A 22,726-nucleotide genomic window follows, 5' to 3' on the forward strand; every position below is an offset into this window, starting at 1 on the left:
AACTAATGGAAATCATCAAGAATAACCCAAAACATAATAATTGATATAGCCTTTGTGTGTGGGGGGGTGCCGGGTGGATATTTTTCCCATTGTTGTGGGTGCTACTTGCTGCTAGTGTGATATGGACATGCCCTCCAGCATACTGCCCCTCACACTAGGTTTAAATGCCCAGTTTAGGGCTCTCTTGGCAGAAATGTCCCTACAAGTAACAAAAATAGAAATATATAGATGGCCTGCTATCCATGAAAGAACAATATTGACTGGAAAGTTCTGTTCTCATCCATAGGCTGAAGTGCTGTTATAAAGGAAAAATGGAGGAAAATGCCCATTCTCCACTTGGTCATACAAAGCCCTTCCCCGGCCCCGGCCATGTTGTGTCTATACTGAACGTATTGAGGTACAGAGCACATGGCAGTGCTGGAGAGAAGACATGACAGACTCAAGTGAGAAGCTTCAGGAGTCTGAGAAAATGTAGCTTAGTGAAATAGGCTGGATGAAAACTGTGGTGAGCTGGAGAGCATATGGTTCAGGCTGCTACTTACCTCCAGCCAATGGCGGCCATGTGAGAAGGCAGGCTCAGACTGGCCGTGGCTTTCAGTTGTCATGAGATGCTGAAAGCCTGGATTTTTCATTCAGATCTTTTCAGTTTCAAATGTTTTGGGGAAAATGTAGGAATACATTTTTAAATGTATTTAATATATTTATTATATTTTATGTTGCTTTATATATTTTAAATCATATATATATATATATATATATACACACATATATATAATATATGATTCATTTAATTAAACTGAGTCCCCAGCTTGCTGACTGCAGATCTGGGGATTTGTCAGCCTCCCTAATTTCCTAAGCCAATTCCGTAAAATGAATGAATAAATGTGTGTGCATGCATTGTGTGTGTACTGACATACATACATACTTACACAGACATATTACTAGCTCTGTTTCTCTGGAGAACCCTGACTGATACAGATATGCATGCGCGCGCGCACACACACACACACACACACCCTTATTTGGAGAAGAAAAAACAAGGGGATGGGACTTCCCTGGTGGCGCAGTGGTTTAGAATCCACCTGCCAATGCAGGGGACCCAGGTTTGAGCCCTGGTCGAGGAAGTTCCCACATGCCACAGAGCAACTAAGCCCGGGTGCCACAACTACTGAGCCTGCGCTCTAGAGCCCACAAGCCACAACTACTGAGCCCGCATGCTGAAGCCCATGTGCCTAGAGCCCGTGCTCTGCAACAGGAGAAGCCACTGTGATGAGTAAGCCCACACACCACAACGAAGAGTGGCCCCCACTCGCCACAACTAGAGAAAGCCCGCGCACAGCAACGAAGACCCAAAAAATAAATTAATTAATTAAAAAAAAAAACATGGGGAAACAAGGACAGAAGCTAGACTTCTTTGAATATATCTTGTTTTATAGATTTGACTTTGGTTCCATCTAAATAGTTTGCAAACTTATAACAAAACATAAGACTTTAAAAAAGCAGTCATGAAACACTGAAGTGGGGGTGGGGGGCAGATGAAACAATTGAACCTAACTGGACATGAGGTTGGTGGCATGGCCATTCAGAACAGAATTATTTCAAACGACTTTAAAACTCAGCCATTTGACTATACCTTCCTAATAGTACATACTCAAGATTTTTTTAAAGGCAAATTTTAAATTGTTTTTCTTAATCATACTGTTAGTACGGTAGTGGCATTGGTTTTTCTGACACTGCTCTTTGTGTCTTGTGGGTTAAATCAAATGAGTAAATCAAATAACACATATTGGTGTTATTAAAAACGGATTTTTTGGTATGGAAGAAAGGTAAGGTAATAACATTGTAAGATCCATGAGGCTAAATGAAAACCTTCAAGGCCTGAGTTTGAATTGAAATTTCATGTGAACTTATGGTATATTCCATTTAAAACATATATACAATTTATTTTCTAGCTCTGTTCACATAAACAAGGGCCAATCCAGTAGCAAGGAGCACCCAAAGCTCTCAGCTTGTGGTCTCTAAGTACCATTTCCCACTAAAATGAACCCAAGTTCTTATAAGAAATGGCTAGTTCCAGGCCTGGGGCAGGACATATGTAAGATAACCCTGGAACATCTTGTCATGCCAGAAGCAAGAGGGCCATTAAAGACTACTGGGTCATAATAAAAGGACTTGAAGAGGCCCCCACTGAGCAGGAATTGAACAGTTAGAACTTCAGTAGGAATAAAAACTGCACTGGAATGAACAAATCAAAATGTTCATAATGATATTTTTAAAAATAAAAACCTCATGGGTTATCTTTGGAGAATATTAGGTAACCAGTTCAATGTGTTGAAGACCAAGTCTTCAACTTGGTCTGCGTCCAGACCAAGTGCCCGAGTTGCTGCCTGCACTTTACTCCCTCTGATAAAGCGTTTTCCCATCCCCCCAACAACAACAACGAAAAAAGGGCTTCCCTGGTGGCGCAGTGGTTAAGAATCCGCCTGCCAACGCAGGGGACTCGGGTTCAAGCCCTGGTCCGGGAAGATCCCACATGCCACGGAGCAACTAAGCCCGAGCGCCACAACTACTGAGCCTGCGCTCTAGAGCCCGCGAGCCACAACTACCGAAGCCCGCGCGCCTAGAGCCCGTGCTCCACAACAAGAGAAGCCACCGCAATGGAAGCCCGTGCACCGCAACAAAGAGTAGCCCCCGCTCGAGGCAACTAGAGAAATCCTGCTCACAGCAACAAAGACCCAAAGACCCTTTATTAATCAATAAAGGAGGAAAAATCAAGCATCTATCAAGTTCCCATATAAACTATAATTTAGGGTAAACATGTAGTTGATGACATGCAATTTCTCCTGATAGAATATCCCAGCTAATAAATTAAGAGGAAATAATTATTTTATCACAAGTTTGAAATCTCTAGTGAAATAACGGATCCTCTAGGCAGAGATCACCAGTGGCTGATGACATCACAGCAAAAGATGTTCAGTGTGTCCTGATCTAGCATGTGGTAGGCAGAAAAATGCCCCCCACTCCAAAAACATCAATGTCCTCATCTCAGAACCCATGAATATGTTACATTACATGGCAAAGGGAAATTAAGGTTATGATGGAATAATGGTTGCTTATCAGGTGATCTTAAAATAGAGAGATTATCCTGGTGTTCCCAGTGAAATTTAAGGGTCCTTAAAAGTGAAAGAGGGAGGCAGATGATTCATTGTCAGAGTGACTGGATGTGAGAAAGATTCAACCGACCATTTTTGCCTTGAATATGGAAGGCGCCACAAGCCCAGGAATGTGGGCAGCCTCTAGAAGCCAGAAAGTGTCAAGAAATAGGTTCTGCCTTAGAGCCTCCTAAAAGGAGTGTAGCAGCCCCGCTGGCACCTTGATTTTCCCCGTTTGAGCCCTGGGTCTGACTTCTAATATACAGATAATAAACTTGTGCTGTCTTAAGCTGTTGAGTTTGTGGTTATTTGTGATGGTAGCAATAGAAAACTAATATATTCCATCCTAGGATGTATTCTTTCTAGAAAACTGAGCCTGAATCTTATCAAGCTTCTTGATCTGTTGACTTACACAAAATACAGGGGACAGAGAACACATGACATGAAATTATGGGAATGTTCAGCAAATCTAAACTGTGGGAAGTGCTATTGGAAAAATGATGTTTTATTTATCAAATAAAGCATGTTTATGTGTGTGGATGTGTGAGAGAGAAATTGACTGAGGAGATTTAAGGAGATGACCTAGTATTTTACGTATCAACCAGTTGCAATAGGGAACTTGATTCAAACAAACAGATATAAAGAGAAAAATATTGAGATTCAAACATTGACACTGGGTATTTGATAATATTTATTAACGATTTTATTTATTTTTTTGGTGTGGTAATGGCATTATGGTTATATTTAACCAAAGGAGGTGGGTGTAGTAGCTATAGTAAATAAGAGTAGCCATAAATTGATAATTGTTAAATATGAAGGGCAACCACATAGGTGTTTGCTATTTATCCTTTCTATTTTCATATCCTTTTGTATGTATTTTAATATTTGCATAATAAAATATTAATAAAAATATTAATAAATAATTTGACTTCTTAAATATTTTGTGAGCCAAAGACACCATGTCCAAAGGTTGAATTAGACCAACAGACTGCCAGTTTGTCATTTCTGCATAGTTTCAGAAATCGGATCTTTTACTTTAACCTGGGAAATCATCTTTTTCTCTTTTCCCCACCATCTCCTGCCTCCAGTCTCTCGCCACTGCCTAGTCAAAAGGGCTTCTTTCATCTGTGCTAGTGAATGACTAGCGGGCAGTACTTACATTTTGCTTCTTTGTAGAATTTGCTCAGTTTTCCAAGATTGCTTGGAATAAATTTTCTCAGAATAAGTGAACAAAGAGGGTAATATTCATAATCACACTGAAAAATGCCTCCTAGTATATCATGTCTTCATTTGGAGCCCCCTCATTCTACCTTCTCAAAAAAGAAAAAAAGGCAATAATTTTGTTTCAATTTTTGAAAACCTAAGGTATTTTGAAATTTGGGCTAATCGAATTTTCCATGTTATCTCTGCGCCTCTCTTTCAGGATGGAATGGGAAACTTGAGAATCACAGAAAAAGGTCTAAAGCTAGAAGGAGACTCCGAATTCTTGCAACCTCTTTACGCCAAAGAAATCCAGTCCCGACCAGTAAGTTTCTGTTGCAAGAAGAAGGAATTGTTCTTTCTCTGGAATCTAAATCTGGGGAAAATTACCTTGCTGTTGGCTGAGTATAGAAGGTTGGGGGCAGGGGTGGCAATGCAGGTAAGTGAGATGCTTTGGAATATGAAATCTTGAGTGTAATCACCACTGTGGTACTGTAGCAAATGAGATGACCTCTCTGAGCCTCTTTCCATCCCTGCCAAATAGAAGGTGATAACCTTTATTAACAAACTTTCTACATTGTGCTGCAAAGAAGACAAGAAAATAAATGCGGAAATGCCTTCAGTACTATACAAATCCAAGAAAGTCTTGTTATTGCTTTTAATTGTCAAGTAGTTCAAAGGCATCTTTAGAAATAGTCCTAAAGAGCTAGAAATTTATTTTTTATGAAGAATTTCGACAATGTAGCTAAGGTTGATTAGAATCAATTTAATATACTACAACTATGCTCAGAATGGTATTTAAATGATCACGGTAGAGTGTGTGCTCTGTCCCATGCACTTTGCTGCTTTGATGGATTATCATTATCTAATGTAATTCATAGATTAGTCCACTGGGGTGGTGATTATTGTTGCCTTCATTTTACACATTGAAGAACTGAGGCTTAGAGAAGTAGTTTGTCCAAAGCCATGTTCTTATGAATCAGTAGAGCAAGGATTTCAACTCAGGAAATCCAATTCTAAAGCTTCTCTGTTAACCACAGCCTCCTACCAAAGCTCCTTCTCTCATTCTGTTGTTTTTTTTTAAAGTCATGATGGAAGTGATTCCTAGACACCTTGATTTTATTAACCAATATTATCAAAATTAATTTTTGTTTTTGAGTATATTTGGGGGTTGGTTGTTCTTTGGCTTTCAATTTTGCTTTTTGGTGGGGTGGTGAAATATGCTGGTTGAAAAGGATTATTAATGTATTTGCTCTGCCTGGGACTGGTTCGCGTCCACCTGTGAGCAAAGAATAACATGGAAGTTCCCCAAAGCATCATTTGTATTGTGTTCATCGATTAATGCAATTAATGAAATTCAGCAACTTGATGCAGTGGGTAATTTTATCTGAGTGCTATCTAAACTACTGAATTGCATTAAACTGAGTGCAACTACTGAATTGCCAATAAGTTTATTTTCTTCTGTGCCTGGTGAAAGGGAGGGAGACATGATGTTAAAATCAGCAAGAAGAGCAAATTATTTCAGCTACCCAATCAGTGATTATGAAATTTAATGGGGAACCCGTAGCATATTGGCTTAAAGTACCAAGAGTATTATTATAAACTAGTATTAAACTAGTTTATCTCACTAATTTGGGCTGGTCATTTCTTTCTTATGGTGTTGGATCTTTTTCTGTAAAGGGCCAGAGAGTAAATATTTTCAGCTTTTCTTCTTTTTTATAATTCTTTAAAAATGTAAAACCCATTTTTATCTCAAGGGCCACAGAAAAATAGGCTGCAGGCTGTAGTTTGCCAACCCCTCTAACCTATATTAGCGATATTTCCATAAATGTGTAAATGCTCAGGCTAGATTTCATATGGTACAAGAGAGCAGATTTTAAGATCATGGGTAGAATAGTTGATATGTGTTAAGTAAAATATCCCGAAATACGTTTCCTTGGTGGAGAATCATAGTCATATAAAGGAATTGAGACACGTGTCTTAGAAGACTTGAAAATGGGTACCTGGTATATCTCTTAGGCCCATATGCAGGAATGGGACTCTTAGAAAATATGTCAGCCAGCCTATCTGAAAATCAGTGGTCATCTGATCCCAAGTCAAAGATACACTTGATTGGAAGCTTAAAAAGTAATGATGATCATGAAAAACTAACTTTAATATCGAAAAAGCAGTGAGTTAAATCCATATTTTTTCATTGTTCTTCAGAAAGTATTTTTCCTTTCAAAAATAAATGGCAAATGCGTAAAGCTTTTAGCCTTATATGTTTCTGAAAACAAAATAAATGTGTTCTAAATGAAGAAAAGACATGCAGATATGCATATATGTTAAAATCCACCAGAAAGTCTTGTGGCCTCTACCTGAAACATGTGCCCATATCCATCCACTCTTCTCCATCACATGTCACCCCCCCAGTTCAAGCCACCATCCTCTCTCACCTGCGCCATTGCTATAACCTCTTCTATCTCTGCTGCCTTTCACTCTTAGCCTCATCATCCAAATTGTAGCCAAAGTAGCCTTTTCAAATATCAGGTCTCTCCACACCTTTGCAAAGGATTCTCTGTTAACTTCCCATTATACCTAGAATAAAATCCAAACTGCTCATTAAGGCGAAAGAACAAGATTAGAAGCTAGGGATTTCGTCTGTAGGTCTCTCCTTCTCCTTATTGTCTGCTGAGCAAAACTGGGGTTCTGGGAGCAAAGATGGTAGAGGGAATGATTGGTGAGCAGGTAACCAGTAGAATTTGCCATGCTTCTTGAATCATAGCCTCATATGATGCTTATGAGAACCTCACATGTAGTAGCTTTCCATTCTCTACTCTGGCATCTTCATCTTACTGTTTTGTTGTTGTTGTTGTTTTCTGACATTACCTGACCATTGCTTACATGCCATCTCTGGAAGACTCTTCTCTGTAGAATTATCTGCACTATCACTTTGCCATGGATCACAGCTGTTTCTCTTTCATGGGGTGTCTCCTTCTGTTTTTCCCATTGAAAAGAGATCAGCGGCCAGTGAACAAGATTACACAGCTCTTCTAAGTGAGGATAACTAATGAAGCAACACTTGACTTCATTTTGGTTTTGTGTTTCATTGATCCGAGAGGAGCTGAGATTGTTTAAGCAGTCCACACCATGTTCAATACAATATCCATTTCATTATTGAAGGTTGCAAACTTGGTAAAGTCACTACAAATTGATTAGTGTGATAGCAATCTCTTAGGAAGATAAATTAATGAGAAATTGTTCATCTCTATAAAAACTCCCATCTGGGAATTGAATGAAAGCCCTGGTATTCTCTAGCTTTAACTACATGGATGCATAGCTTCTAAGTGGTGAAGTATCATGCCACTCAGGAAATAGATTGAAAAGGACACACTAAATTAAATATTCGACCATTACATCCAAAGACCACCCTGTCCCTAGTAATTCTACTTGAATGCGTTAGCACAGAAATTTGTAAAGTTAAGGGATTTAATGTCATAAAACTGTATATTTAAATCCCATTTCAGTGTGGTAGGCATCTTTATAATTGCAAAATACAACTACAGATTTTTGACAGAAGCTACTAGTAGATAGATTGAATGCATGAGTGCTAGGAGACCTTTCATCCCAAAATATCATTTTGGACAAAAGTGGCAGATCCCTGCTTCTTCAGAGAGGCATCTTCCCTTGCTTCCCATGATGCTGGAACTAGATGGTGCTTTTGCATAACTTAATGTGAAGTGACAAGAGAAGGGAAAGGAGCATTTATTGAACACATACTAGTGCCAGGCCTACAGAAATGGGGAAGTTGCACAGTGCTTTTATCTCCATACCTCTCTCAAGCTATACATGGGGTGGGTATACGGGTTCTAGCCTATTGCTATATTGAACTTAGAAGTTTAGGAGAGAAGACAGTAGAAAGAAAAGTCGTAGGAGGGATATAAAACTGAGTTTACTTTAACAGAATAAAATAGAAAATTATTATATAAAATTTAAGGTTATTTAAATGTCTTTCAAACTTTTTAGTCTATAAAAACTCACATATTTTAAGATATTCTACCTACCAAAAAGCTGTTTATAGAATAATGAAATCATATGTAAATGGGGTTCTTAGAAGTTGTCTATACCAAGAGACAGTATAACACCATGGTCAAGCTCATGTTCAGTATCACTGGATTTGGGTGGCAACCAGTGCTACTGTTTGACTGATGAGTGATCTTTGAATGATTTCTTAACTTGGCAAATCTTGTTTTCTTACCTATGCAACTGAGATGATATTAATATCTATATCACAGGTGGTTGTAAATAAGTTAGGTAGTGTTTAAGTGCTTAATACAGAACTTGACACGAAATGAGTGTTCCAGAAATGGTCATTCCCACTCTCACCCCCATGTCTTGATGACAATGATGTTGATGATGGCAGATGATGATTTGATTTCAAGGACAGTACTTTTCACTATCTACATCATCATCATGTAGTGCAAATCTCATCTGATGTTTGAACATCCTTTGAACCAAATGGTCTTGCATCCTCTTCTTGCATGTCTTCTTAATAATAAACTCACAAACTTAATCATAAACTCAGTGAAAATCTCTTAGGAAACCCATTTCATATTCAATAGCTTTTAGTTTTCAATTTTTCTTTCACTGAGTTACACTCTTCTAATGTTCAACTTACTTTTTTTCTCATTCTTCTGCTTAAAAATTTTGCTGGGGGCTTCCCTGGTGGCGCAGTGGTTGAGAGTCCGCCTGCCAATGCAGGGGACACGGGTTCGTGCCCCAGTCTGGGAAGATCCCACATGCCGCAGAGCGGCTGGGCCCGTGAGCCATGGCCGCTGAGCCTGCACGTCCGGAGCCTGTGCTCCACAACGGGAGAGGCCCCAACAATGAGAGGCCCGCGTACCACAAAAAAAAAAAAAAAAAAAAAAAATTTTGCTGGCTCTGGCACTATAGATTACTGGCAGTCTTTCTGAAAAAATAGTTTTCGATGTATCTTAAGTACCTTAAAATGTTTATACCCTTTGATCTAGGAATGACGTTTTCACTCATTTTATGATACAGAAAAAAAGCAAACTATAATAAAATATTTAAAGATTAATTCACACATATGCCAGTGCTTTATAAACACTAGTCTGAGTGTTGGTTCCTAGAAAAGCCTGAATTCCACATATAAAATGGATTTTGAGGGTATCCCATTTTGTCAATGTTTATGAAAGTTGAGAAACTGCTATATGCTTGTTGAAACTCTGAGCTGGTCATTCTCACCATGGATTTTCACATTTATGTCCATCATCTCTTTGTTTTATGGAAAGCTGGGTTTTAAAATTCCATTTTGATTTTAGTATGATGTGAATTGAGACTTATTCTATCAGCCTGAATTAACAAGCCATATCTATGTTGGAAGTTGAAAGTCCCTAAGAATTCAACTAGACCAGTGACTTCATTTAATGTATGGGGCCCTAAGGCCCAGAAAGGAGGTTGAACTTACCCAAGTTATGCCCAGCAAAAGTCAGAACTGAAATTCAGGATTGCAGTATTTTCTTCCACATCAACACACAGTGTATGTGGTAATTAATTTTCTCATGACACTGTCTTTAGTACGATAGGTTGAGTTATACATGGCCATTTCCCTCTCACTTACTGCAAAGCATATTAAGTTCCTGAGAGAATTCACACGCATTAAAAAAAGGAAACTGGAAACAACAGTGGATAATGCAGGAGGACCAAGCTTAATGATGGCTGACCTAATCACTGAGATGATATTGTCTACTTTATCAAGTTACTGTGAGGGTTAAACGAAGTAATTTAAATGACCCACCTTATGCACTATGAAGTTAACTATTGATATGAAGCTTTATGACAGAAGTTGCAAACTGAATCCGGCCTAAAGATACAGTTTATGTGCCTCACACATTGTTTTCCTTTGAATGTGAATTTGTTTCTAATATTTAAATATCTGAAGACTTGACATTTTAAAAAATCTATATTTTTTGATTCTCACCAAAAAACCTCCAGAAAATCTGACAGAGTGGTTTGATATTCATAAGGACTGGAGCTAAGTAGACAGTGCCTCCTTTAGATGCATATTTGTTCTTCATTGTGCCACAGCATCCATCAGTCACCACTGTCTCATACCCCACCTGTTTAGCTTGTTTATATAATGGGCCCCTGAAATCCCTTGGGGGTGCACAACCTCTGGTTTATGGTATTGAGAATGTATCTATCTCATCATGCAGGAGTCCAGAAATTAGGTTGACTTCTTAGGATTCGTAGTCACTCATGACTCACTGCTCCTCACTTCCTGTGTCTCTCTCTTTTACACCAATTTCTCCTAGTCATCTGGCTCCTGTGGGTTTTGACATAGTATACAAGCTCAATGGCAAGAGATAGCAGTCTCAGAGCTTCTGGAGGCTGAGGTTCTGGCCCACCAGGGCCATTCTCCACCCTGAGTCTCCTAGAACACGCCTCTTTTTTGTCTTTCTTCCTTTAACCATAACAGAACATGACTGGGGAAGAGGCAGACAAGGGGAAGAAAGTTGAAATTTTGGATTTGGCATGAGGCAAAATAAAGTAATGTAGGATGGAAGACAAGCACAAGTTTTGTCTGAAGAGGCTCCATTGACAATTTAGTTACAACGAGAGGAGCCGTGTCTCTGGTTGGTTTAGAAACCAACCGAAAGCCGTGGTGTCTTCTCCTCAGCTTCAACTCCCAGCTGAACACACTGCACACAAAACAGTGTTTTCCATGCCACTTGCATGGAACATGAGCATCCTGCTGTCTTTAATTAAGAAGTTAACTGGACCATGAAGTATTGCCCAAGTAAATAAAAGTGATTTGTACTGAGTCAAAGGGGCACACTAGGCATCTTTGCATTTCTTAGCTCACACATAAATTATGGAGATTATTAAACATTGGAAGAGTCGTCTATAAGCCCATCTGTACTGTGAAGCAGATTGCCATTCCTGAAATGTATTTGTCTTTTTACGTGTCATCATTTATCATGGACAACAGGGTGAAGCAGCTGCTTGCTTTTTTCTTTTTTTTTTTGTTAAAAAGGAAAAACCAGACACACAAACTTTGAATAGATCAGTGTTTAATCCTTTGGTCCTTTTGTTTGTTTATCCTGGGAAACAGATAGTTATTCAGAGGTTTTTGGTTGCCTTAGAATTAAAATGGGCTGATGGGGTTTTTGTTCTTTCTTTAATTTTGGAAAAATTGACTGTGTGTGCTTTTCTTCAATGAATATCATGCTGGAAATAGACGAGTTGCTGAGGACTTTGGTTAAATCTCAGTTGTAACTCTATCAGCTGGAGTTTTCATAGAAGAGGTAGGTCTGAACTTCAAATGAGGTTGAGAATGTCTAATTATATTGTTTGAGGGCCACTGGGCAAGTAGACTGCACCCCAAATTTTCTTGTCTGCTGTGGTAACCAAAGGTCCACCATTAGAATCTCAATTATTTGAAGACTCAGAAATTTGTATTCATGCCAAACCCCTACTGCAAGTACTCCTTCCCCTTATGCACATACACATTTCCACAAAGGATTTGAAGTACAATTGCTTGTAAGAAATATGTACAGGGACAGATTAAGAAAAGATATAATAGGTTAAGATCAAGAAAAATGTAAATTAGAATAAGAGGCAGAGGTAGGGGCACTTTAATAAATACAGGAGACAGGCAAGAGCATGCTTGCAATTCTTGATAAGCCTGGCGTTTGGTTATGAAGTTTCCAAACAGAGAGGCACAGTCACTTGGATAAAACCTTTTGTCTATACCATCTAGAGATTAACACAATGTACTGAATGGGAGGAGAGTTACAGCTGACAGTTTGGTATTCCAGAAAGTACGCTAGATTCAAAGTTGGGGAATCTGGATGCTCTTCTTGTCCTGCTGGGAACAGCACCAAGCTCTGGAGCAAGTCGTTCCTCTTGGCTCTCAGTGTGTCTGTGACGTAAAGAGGTTGGGCATGCTTAGTGGATTTCTACAACATTGTTTTTAAAGCCATGGAATCTTTTTGAAGTCAGATTTTACTTGGAACCCTAAATCTGGACCAGATGGAAGCTGAGCTCCTGTGGTTGGGCAGGGGCTGGGGTGCTGCAGCCCATTGCCCTGCCCACCCAGTCTCCCTGTCATCAGCCACAGGATGCCCAGGCCCTGGGCGGGGGGTCAGTGCACCACAGTTCGAAAACACCAGGCTGGATGAAAACCTAGCCTTGCTCCATTCAGGCCTCTGCTCAAATGGCATCTCCTGGTAGACAGCTTCCTTGCCCACCCATTGAAAATATATCCCTTACCTAGTAGCTTTTATTTTCTGCCATTATATTATATCATGTCATATTACTTAGGTATATTAATTTCTATTTATATATCATATGTATATATTAAATGACTAAATATTTATGTACTTACCTGTTTGCTTCCCATTATTACTGCATAATCTCTATGATGGCAGGGACCGAGAAAGGCAATTGTTAAATGATGTATAAGAGCAGGCTGTGGAATGCCACCTCCCTGGATTTAAATCTTGGCTCCACCATTTACTATCTGTGTTGCCTCAAGCAGATTACTTGACCTTTTCTGCGCTTCATTTTCCTCATCTGTAAAATGAGCCTAATAGCAGCACTACCTCATAAGTGTATAACAGGATTGTAAGAGTTAATTTATTTTACATAATTATGTAAAATTTTTTAGGTAAATGTTACTGTTTGTAGAATATTGCTTTGAGTATAAAGCACTATATAAAATTTCAGTATGATAATTTTTGATTATTAAAATTTGTTAGTATTATTATTTGCTTTGTTTACCACTGTTTCCCTGGTTTCTAACTAGTGCCTCTCATATGGAAGGAAAGCAAATTGTTGTTGTCGTTGATTGTTTGGCTTTTTGAATAAATGACTGTTCTCTTAGGATCCTTCTAACTCAAAGATTCTCTAAGAGCCTCCCAGGTAGGGAGATAAAGACAAATTTCTCTTTTATAGGAGCTTTAGATTGAATAAGTTTCTTTATCAGCCTCATACTAAGTATTGTGTTATGTAGAAGACGGCGTGAGTAACTATGTGGTGGGAGACCATGGGGGAACAGGACAGACAAGGTGGAAGAGGTAAAAGTGGTACTAAAGGTACTGAAAGCCCATCTTTCCCTACCTTGCTCTTTTGTGCTGCTCTAAGACTTGATTTGTGCCATCCACAGGTTAATGAAAACTCCAGAATACGGAGCTGTGTGTTACAGACAGGCAAGGTGAAGATAACAAAATTAGCACTTTCTAGCCCTTCACATCTTTGAGATTCTCTTTATCATCACTATGGCATGTCAGCATCCTCTCACTCTTTTGGTTTCTGGAACATCCACAGTGTGATGTGAGACTGCTTCTCGCTTATTTCATAAATAACATTGAAGAAGGAAAAGTACATACCAGAGTCTCTTGTCATTTGGTTTATGTTCCTTAAATGGTAGGAGTAAGTAGGAATACTTTGGTTAGGTGGTACCTCACAGCCAATAATACTTGTTGAGTATTGGGGGAGAGTAATGGAGAGAGAATCTATAGCTTTAAGGAAGAAGGGCATTTTAATACATTCTTAAATATTTTGTTGTTCTTTACTCCTAAAGCCTTGGCAAAAAAAAATAAAAGATTTTCTAAATGCTTCAGTCAAAACATACTCATCTCCTGGAAACTCTTGCTGCACCCAGCACTTTGTAATTGCTGTGGGTGTGTTGTAGTTAGTCTTAATTAAAACAAACAAACAAACAAACTTGTTCATTGTCAAAAAACACTGATAATTTCTCAGGAGATGTTATTTCAGAGGCTGAAAAAACACTTCCTTGCCATGTGAAATTATAAGCAAATACTTACTCTTTGATTTTGTGATCTCCACCAACAGCTGAGCATAGCCTTTTGACGCATTGCTCTGTAATTTATTACCAGTGATGTTTTAAATGGCAGTTGCCTAAATTATGAGTGTGCACTTTCCATCTCCATGAATGATTCTGTTTTTATCGGCAATGATTCTGCCTCCAGGCAAATACCACATGGTCCACAAAGTAAATAAGACTTTTAAGACCAATAAATATTTGGCATTTTGTACTTTTTGCATTTTGGAGGGAGTTGAAGAGGGAGAGGTAGATGGTGATGAAAATCGCCATGTGGAAAGAATAAGACAAGCACATTACCCAGTTTCTTTCCTTGCTTGGTGCAGTATGGTAGATTTATCCACCTAGTAAGCCACAGCTTCCATTTTGTAACATCAGAATCATGGAAATAAAAAGTGGCATCTCTCTACAGTAACGGACAAGTACAGATGGTACGATAATTGCAGTTTTCTACTAATAAGCTGTGTAGATTGCTTTTAGGCCTCAGTTAAGGCTCAGACAGTTACGTTAAAAAATATGAGAGGAATTTTATGGGAAGATGAATTATCCTTAGGTAGTAGCTCATTAATAGATGAGAAATGGAGCTGGCTTTATTTTTAAGTTGTTAATGCATAAGTAGTCATATCACTGGATGGATATATAGTCCCCATGTTTGTTTCTGACTATAGTTGTTAACAAACCAAGGTTTTTCATTTATTTTATAGCAGTCTTGAATTTTTTGGACTGGTCTTACCGTCTGAGTTTTCTGAGAATGTGGAATGTACCCCCATGCTTTCTATGGCTGCCACAGAGAGTTTGCTAAATCACTCAGTGTTTCTTTGACCGTATCTTAGCAGAACTCTGGTTAGGGAGGTACAGGAAGAAGTTTAATGAAAAGAAAACACAATGAGACTACATTACAACCAAGTTAGTCTAAAAAGGTGGCCGATGCCAAACGTCTTGGATCGTTCAGGTCAGTTGCTCGCTCTTAGTGGGTGAAGGAAACGGGGACTGTTTCTATTAGGGTTCCTTCCACCACAGCTCAACACAGGGCTCATGATCCTGTGGGATCCAGCAATGTTGACTTATGGTAATGTTACATGGTTTTGATTTTTAAATTTGGCCTTTATGGCCAAAAGCGCACTTATCTTTAAAATTACCCTTCTAAAGTCCTTACGTCACCACAAAGTATAGTATCCCTGGCTTTATGTGCACAACCTGGTAGAATAAATGTGATGGTCAGGAGAACCAGTGAGGCTAAGCCAAGGAGAGGAAGAAAAGATGCTCTGCAGATGCCTGGACCATTCTTTTCCTGAGATAACTAGCAAATGGCAACCAGGAAATGGAGAATGGTTAGAAAACGTTAATGTGTTGCTAAGTGCCTGAGGGTTTGGCTGTTCTAATATGGAATATCTTTAACTTTAAATCATCTTAAAGGATTTGTTGTTATGGAGATCAAGTGAACTAATAGGTTCTAAATCACCTAACAGAGGGCCTTGCCCATAGTAATTGCTCAGAAATATTTGCTGAATTTGAATCAAAATAATATGAAATTAAACCCTCATATTGTAATAGCTAATAGCCACATTTCTCATGTAAAATTATTTCATTCATTCCTTAGAGTATCACTAGAAAGTACCTAGCATTTTGATCTTCCATTTAGAGAGAAGCAGTCAAATAGAAGGGTTAAGGAAAAACATCTATCTAACATGCATCTAATATTCCAACTCATGTTGACACACATTCTTAACTGGAATGCTGTATTATCTCAGGACAGTAGACAGTATTTATGTGTTGGTCTGTACTGTTTGTCTAACTTGCTTTCCCTTCAATCCAGAGAAACATGTAGGACCCTTACTAGTTTCATGAAGAGAGCATCTTACTTCCTTTTTTTTTTTTTTTTTTTTTTTTTTTTTGCCAATTGCTACTTCTCTGGCTGTTCCCCACCCCGCTCTGTTCTGTAGTTGCATAGGCCTCACACAGTCACAGCTTCCTGTAGAGGCCAATTTTTCCCCATTCCAACCACAGATCCCCTAAACTGTACCATCTCCCACTACACCATTACTTTTCTCTGGTCATGCCTTCTATTAGAATTCTATTACAGTATCTATCTGGAAATAATCAAAGATCCATGTGCTAATGAAGTCTGACTCCAGAAAAATATCATGATATTCCAGAGATCTTAGGTTCTGCAGATATGATTTTGTCCCGAACCTCAGACTACAAGTTACTGATTTCTCATTCTAAGCCCACCAAAGTGGAGCTAATATGAAGTAATAAAAACCTATAGAAATACCGAATTTCCAAAGACCTGGCCTTTGTTAACTCTGGTTCCTTATCTGAAACTACAGAACATGGAAAATATAAGTGACCATTTTCTTAATTCTTCCAGTTCTCCAAATATCCAGTACCATTGTAGATTCATAAAAGAGAAGTTCACTCATTATGTATAATGTATGCCTTAGGACATCGGGGCTTAATTACCTCTGGGAGCCCCTTTGAAGAAAGGATTCTGTCTTCTTCATTCTAAATTCAGCTTCTTTTACAAGTTCTTTAAATATGTTATGTCCAAGATCCCACTACCATCCTTATCTCTTGAACTGTTTTTTTCATATCTTAGAAATATTGTTAAAAATACAGTAATACCCATAATGCAGCAAGTCGTCTTGGATAAAATTTTCTTCCTCTTTTAAGATGAACACTTTTCTTTCATCTCCTTCAGGTATCTTGGTAGGTGTACATGTCATTCAGAGTATGTGCATATCATACACTATTAATTAGTGTATTTTCTTGGTCCAGTAGTCATTAATGGCCGCCTAGGGAATAGCTGAATGTTTTCCTGATCATTTGTATAAGTTATAATTAAATGCAGACACTATATGTGGACACCATCTATATGCCCATCATTCTGGGTTTTTTTGCAGTAAAGATTTATATGATGAGCTTATCTGGTCCTACCCAACTCCATCAAGCCATCAGATGTGCCCTGCCTGTGCAGCCAGCAGGGCACAAAAGTAGAACCCTAACTTTTCCATGTGTTCTCAGTCTTAGTGTAACACTGCTTGCCCTAGCCCATCCCCTACTCCATTCTGTTCCCAGCCGTCCTCACTCTAAATCAGCTTTCTGTGAGTGGCCTTCTCCTAAGGTGGTTTGTTATCCTCAGTTCCGCTTTTCCAACTTTGATGTGTGCTTTCTCCCTCGACTGTGGGGTGAGTTCTCCCTGTTAGACTCTCTAGCCTTCAGTTATCCTGGATCATCACCCTACCTGGTACCCTCTTGTCCCCATATGAAAAAGCTCTCTCTAGATATCTGCATTCCCACGGAAAGACTTGCATCAGGGTCATTGTGAAGGCAACATAGCATAGTAGAAAAGTACCCAGGGACTTCCCTGGCGGTCCAGTGGTTAAGACTCTGTGCTCCCAATGCAGGGGGCACGAGTTTGATCTCTAGTTGGAGAACTAAGATCCCACATCCCGCATGGCGTGGCCTATAAAAATGAAAGAAAAAAAAAAAAAAAGAAAGAAAGAAAAGTACCCATGATTTAAAGTCAGACTAAAACTGGGTTTAAAGCTTGGCTCTGCTACTCACTAGATTTGTGACTTGGGCCATATTACTTTATGTCTCAAACTTTAGTTTCTCTGTACATAATGTGGGATAGCTGAAAGCATCATAGAGTTGTTCTGAAAATTAAATGAGAAAACATATACATTGTGCCTAGAACAGTACCTGGAATTTAGCCCTTATAAATGGCCAGTACTGTAATTAAAGGTTTCATGGTAGAAGAAACCTGGAGACTGGTCTTGAAGGATTAATAGTTTGGGCACCACTGTGTCACTGAAAATATAAATATTTCTTATAGTCATCTCTATTTATTAATTCCAGTTACATTTGTCAGATGGCTGATTTTGAATCCTACCAAAATTGCACCTTCTGAGCCGAAGCAAATGGAAAGGGAAATCTCTCTTTCCCAGAAGCCAAAAGCCATTTCCCAAGAGGTGTCTCTTCATCCCAGGCATGCAAATGCTGCTGTGATGATTTCATCAGAGGAGGTTCAGGACATCACACACCAGCATTAGCCTTAAAGAATGATACTGGGACTGCTGCCTCTTGGTCCACAGGGTGTACCCACAAGAAAAATAGAAACAAAAGCAAAGGTAGGTAGCCCCACTTGGCACAGTTGATTGACTTTAATAGGTCCTGATTATGCTGCTCATATTCCATGAAATTAAAAAGCTTACAAATGTTATGAGCCATTACCCTTCCATTTAAGGGAGCTTATGACATGTTAGCAACATTTAATGAAATTCTTTTCAAAATGCCGTCGGCAGACTCAATGAGCTTCCATGTTGAAATTCAACTTGAAACATTGTTGGAGAAAGTTTGTTCTGTACCTGCCTGTCTTTGTCATAGTGTGTGGAACCTCAAGGCCAGAAGTTTCTCATCAGAGGTGATTTGCAGGTATCAAGAAGGATTTCTGCTTTGACCCTGAGAGTGCTTCCCAGTTTACGAAGCAATTACAAAGACTGCCATGCTTGTGTTTGGGCTTACAGTGGCAGCTCAGAATAGCCTGCGTTTTTACACATTGACACATCTTAAAACTTAAGTCTTTTCTATTCAGTTCTGTCCTATTTCTGTTGAAGATCTAAAACATTCTAGCAAGTAAGCAGAATATTATTGCCTGCCCTATCTTCAGTGAGCTCTTACAATACAATTTGGGAGATGAAACTTTGTACAAAAAGACAATTAAAGCATAGGAAATGCAATGATTGAATCCTAGATTATATGGCACTGATTGTATAATATATTATTTATTATATAATAAAGCCCAGGAAATAAAAATATTACAACTGAGTGGGGATTTTTATCAAGTATTAGAAAGATGAGTAGGGAGATGTAAATTATTTAAGAAGAATTAATACTTTCTGTTAAATCTTTCATTTTAACTTTTATGATGGAGATATTTAATGGCAATATCCATTTATTTTATCTGTTTGATTCTAAAGGCTTACTACTCATATTGCTATCTTGTTGGTAATGTCCCCTACCAGTTTTTGAGATCTTAGAGGTCAAGTATACTGTGTGCTTTCTGTACCTTTTCCTTAAATCGTCTTGGCAATCTTAAAAGGTAGATTACATTATCTCCATTTTGTAGGCGAGGAGAACTGAAGTGTAAAATAGTTAGGTAATTTTCTCCAGCTCATCTAAGGAGCAATAGGAATTCAAATCCAAGTATGAACTACCCCAAAGCATGTGCTTTCTATCTCTGTATCAGTCTGTCTTGAGAACAGATTATGTCAAGGAAGCCCCCATTCTATCCCATTGCTTTGCACACTCTGTACAGGAGTACAGAGTTCTGTTATAGTTCTGTTGCAGGAGTCCTATTGTAAGACTTATTTGTATTCATTGTCTATCACAGTGATTGGCGTTCAACAAATACTTGTTGAATAAATATGTAACTTGTATGTTCAATAAGCACAACTCATGATCAAAATGCATCTTTATTTTTCCCTTCACTATTTCTTTGAAATTTGAGTGGGGAATGGTCTTCCCCTATCTCTCCCCCATTAAAACTTGGGCAATTCCTAGTGGATTTTTTGGCCCACTTAAAAGTTAACAGTGTGGTGGTATTTAAGGGACAAAGTACAGGTCACTTTAGAAATTTTAGATGTCTCATGTGAGATATTTATCACTTCAAACCTCATTCAAAGTTAAGTATTTGTTTCTTTTCCCTAGATACAGCATTTAGTTGGTGACTCCATACCTTTGGGAGTAGGGGTTGGATTTATTTCAGCTGTCTCTGCTCTCATCTCATGAGTTGCTAGCTGCTGGCTAGAGTTTAAGACCCTACCAGGGTAGTGGTTATGGTAGAGGTTGGAATATTTGTTACTCGGCTGGGTGCCTTTGTGCCCTCTGGGACTGGTAAATAGTTAAACTGACTTCTTCCCTCATGAAGCATTTTCTGGAGTCTTTGGAGATTCCTGGCCCTGGAGGTGTGATACATCTTCTACAAATCCTATAGAAAAAGCAGGCAAAGCATTCCATTCCTGGACAGGATGCTTCATCCCTCCTTCCATTCCACATGAAAACTTCTTGCCTCCCAGGAAGGCCCCCTTCAGGAGGACTTCTGATGTCTCCAGGACAGCTCTCTTTCCCACTTGGCACACCTCTGTTTTGTGAAGAACAGTCATCCATCCCTTCCTAGGCAAACTCTGAGAGCACACATGCTATTTCTGAATTAGCAGCCCTCTCCTGCCTGCAATACCCTCTAGATTCCCTGGTGGGAAATCTGTGATGGCTTCGGAGACAGGAAACACATGTCAGGATCTCAGAGTGGATTAATTGATGCCTCTTCTCACTGGGCTTGAGATTAGAAAGTAGCAGACCCCTCACCCCCACTAAAAATATATACTCACACATCCCCTCACCTCCCCATGCTTGATCCTTATTACATCTCCTTGAAACCGGTAAGGATGTTCTTGGGTATTTCCCCTGTCAATTCTGCATATTGATGTGATGTCTTACTTTGGAATTTTTCATCAATTACATCTCAGTGCCTGATGGAAACCTTGTTTTTACTGTCCTCCTGAACACTTCCTGTGATTGGCTGACATTCAGGGTAAAATGGTTAGGAGTGCTGCCTTAACTAGTCCTACCCTATCTTGTCTATAAAGTTCTTAACTCCATGATGGAAGCAAGAAAATGTTTATACCCTCTCAGGCTACTCAAGTGAGTAGAAAGGAAAACAAGGACGCCGCTTGGCTGGAAGAGAGATTCTGCTTTTATGACTTTCTTTGCCATCTCACCGCTCTGGGCCTGGAGAAGCACACTGACTTTCCTTACAGTAAGAGTTAACTAAAGGAGAGATGATATATTTTTCCTTGCTGCTGAGCTTCTTTCAGAAGATGTCTTGGTTAATAAATCTTTCTTGGCTTTCTCAGAGCCCCAGGGTCTTTAGAATAATACATTAGCAAAAACAAACATTGAGTGAGGTAAGCTAAGTGATTGGCCAAAGGTGCTTCCATTGGATGCTATGGTGATGTCATTTGGAACAATTCACTTTATTTTTTTAAAGGAAGAGGCAAGTATTTGAAGACAAGATGAGAAAAACTGCAATGAAAAGATGTTGCTTCCAATGAAACTGGTCAGAATTTCGAATTGAATATGTTCTGCTTTTGCGTTTATTTTTTTCTTTTGATACCTTACTTTCTTGACTCTGTTATTTTGGAGTATTTGAGAAAGAGGGCCCAGAATGACTTTTATGTCCTATACCTAGAGACTTCCCTCTCATGATCGATTGGAGATACCTCCTGTGTCTCATGTGCCATTTCAGTTGCTCATCTCTGTTCTCTGTGGGTTCTCTGCTCCCAGTATCTTATACAAAGCAGGCACTTTGTGAGTGTTTGTGGCATTAATGTGAAATAAACCATCTTCCTTTCTTCTTGCCCTGTACTGCTTGTTAAGTAACACTTAAAAAAAAAGTCTTAGAGCTACTTCTGTTTGTATAGCGTTGAATTAAACATTTGGCTACGTTTTATGGCATGGAGCAGGTGCTCAATAAATTATTATTGAATGGATGGAAGTAGGTAAGGAGAGAGAGAGAGAAGGAATGGAGGAGGGGGAGGGAAGGAAGGAGTTTGGGGAGAGAGGTGTGTCGTTTCCTGGGATGTCTTGACCTGGCCCAATTTTGCAACGTTTTCACTGTCCCTTCATCTTTGCACAATTCTCTGTTCCATTCTTTTTTTTTTTTTTTTTTTTTTTTTTTTAGAAATTTCATGTAATATCTGAAACATTTATGTTAACATAATTCCATACAAATAACCCAAAGAAAGTTTAGTATTAGTTGTTTTTGTTTGTTTGTTTGTTTATACTGCAGGTTCTTATTAGTCATCAATTTTATACACATCAGTGTATACATGTCAATCCGAATGCCCAATTCAGCACACCACCATCCCCACCCCCTGCGATTATCCCCCCTTGGTGTCCATACGTTTGTTCTCTACATCTGTGTCTCAACTTCTGCCCTGCAAACCAGTTCATCTGTAGGAATGAACCATTTTTCTAGGTTCCCCATACATGCATAAATATATGATATTTGTTCATCTCTTTCTGACTTCACTCTGTATGACAGTCTCTAGGTCCATCCACATCTCAAAAATGACTCAATTTCGTTCCTTTCTATGGCTGAGTAATATTCCATTGTATATATGTACCACAGCTTCTTTATCCATTCATCTGTTGACAGGCATTTAGGTTGCTTCCATGACCTGGCTATTGTAAATAGTGCTGCAGTGAACATTGGGGTGCATGTGTCTTTTTGAATTATGGTTTTCTCTGGGTATGTGCCCAGTAGTGGGATTGCTGGATCATATGGTAATTCTATTTTTAGTTTTTTAAGGAACCTCCATACTGTTTTCCATAGTGGCTGTATCAGTTTACATTCCCACCAACCGTGCAAGAGAGTTCCCTTTTCGCCACACCCTCTCCACCATTTGTTGTTTGTAGATTTTCTGATGATGCCCATTCTAACTGGTGTGAGGTGATACCTCAT

General features: G+C 38.9%; 1 protein-coding gene across 1 annotated transcript in view; it reads left to right on the plus strand.

The window, feature by feature from the left end:
• SGCD (sarcoglycan delta) overlaps nt 1-22,726 on the plus strand; it is a 422,824-nt gene that overhangs the window by 185,260 nt on the left and 214,838 nt on the right. Inside the window, exon 3 of the mRNA XM_028493399.2 lies at nt 4,576-4,677. Within this exon, the coding sequence (XP_028349200.1) occupies nt 4,576-4,677 (102 nt within the window). The remainder of the gene's footprint in view (nt 1-4,575; nt 4,678-22,726) is intronic.

Source organism: Physeter macrocephalus, chromosome 8 (genome assembly GCF_002837175.3).
Source record: "Physeter macrocephalus isolate SW-GA chromosome 8, ASM283717v5, whole genome shotgun sequence".
Classification (NCBI taxonomy): domain Eukaryota; kingdom Metazoa; phylum Chordata; class Mammalia; order Artiodactyla; family Physeteridae; genus Physeter; species Physeter macrocephalus.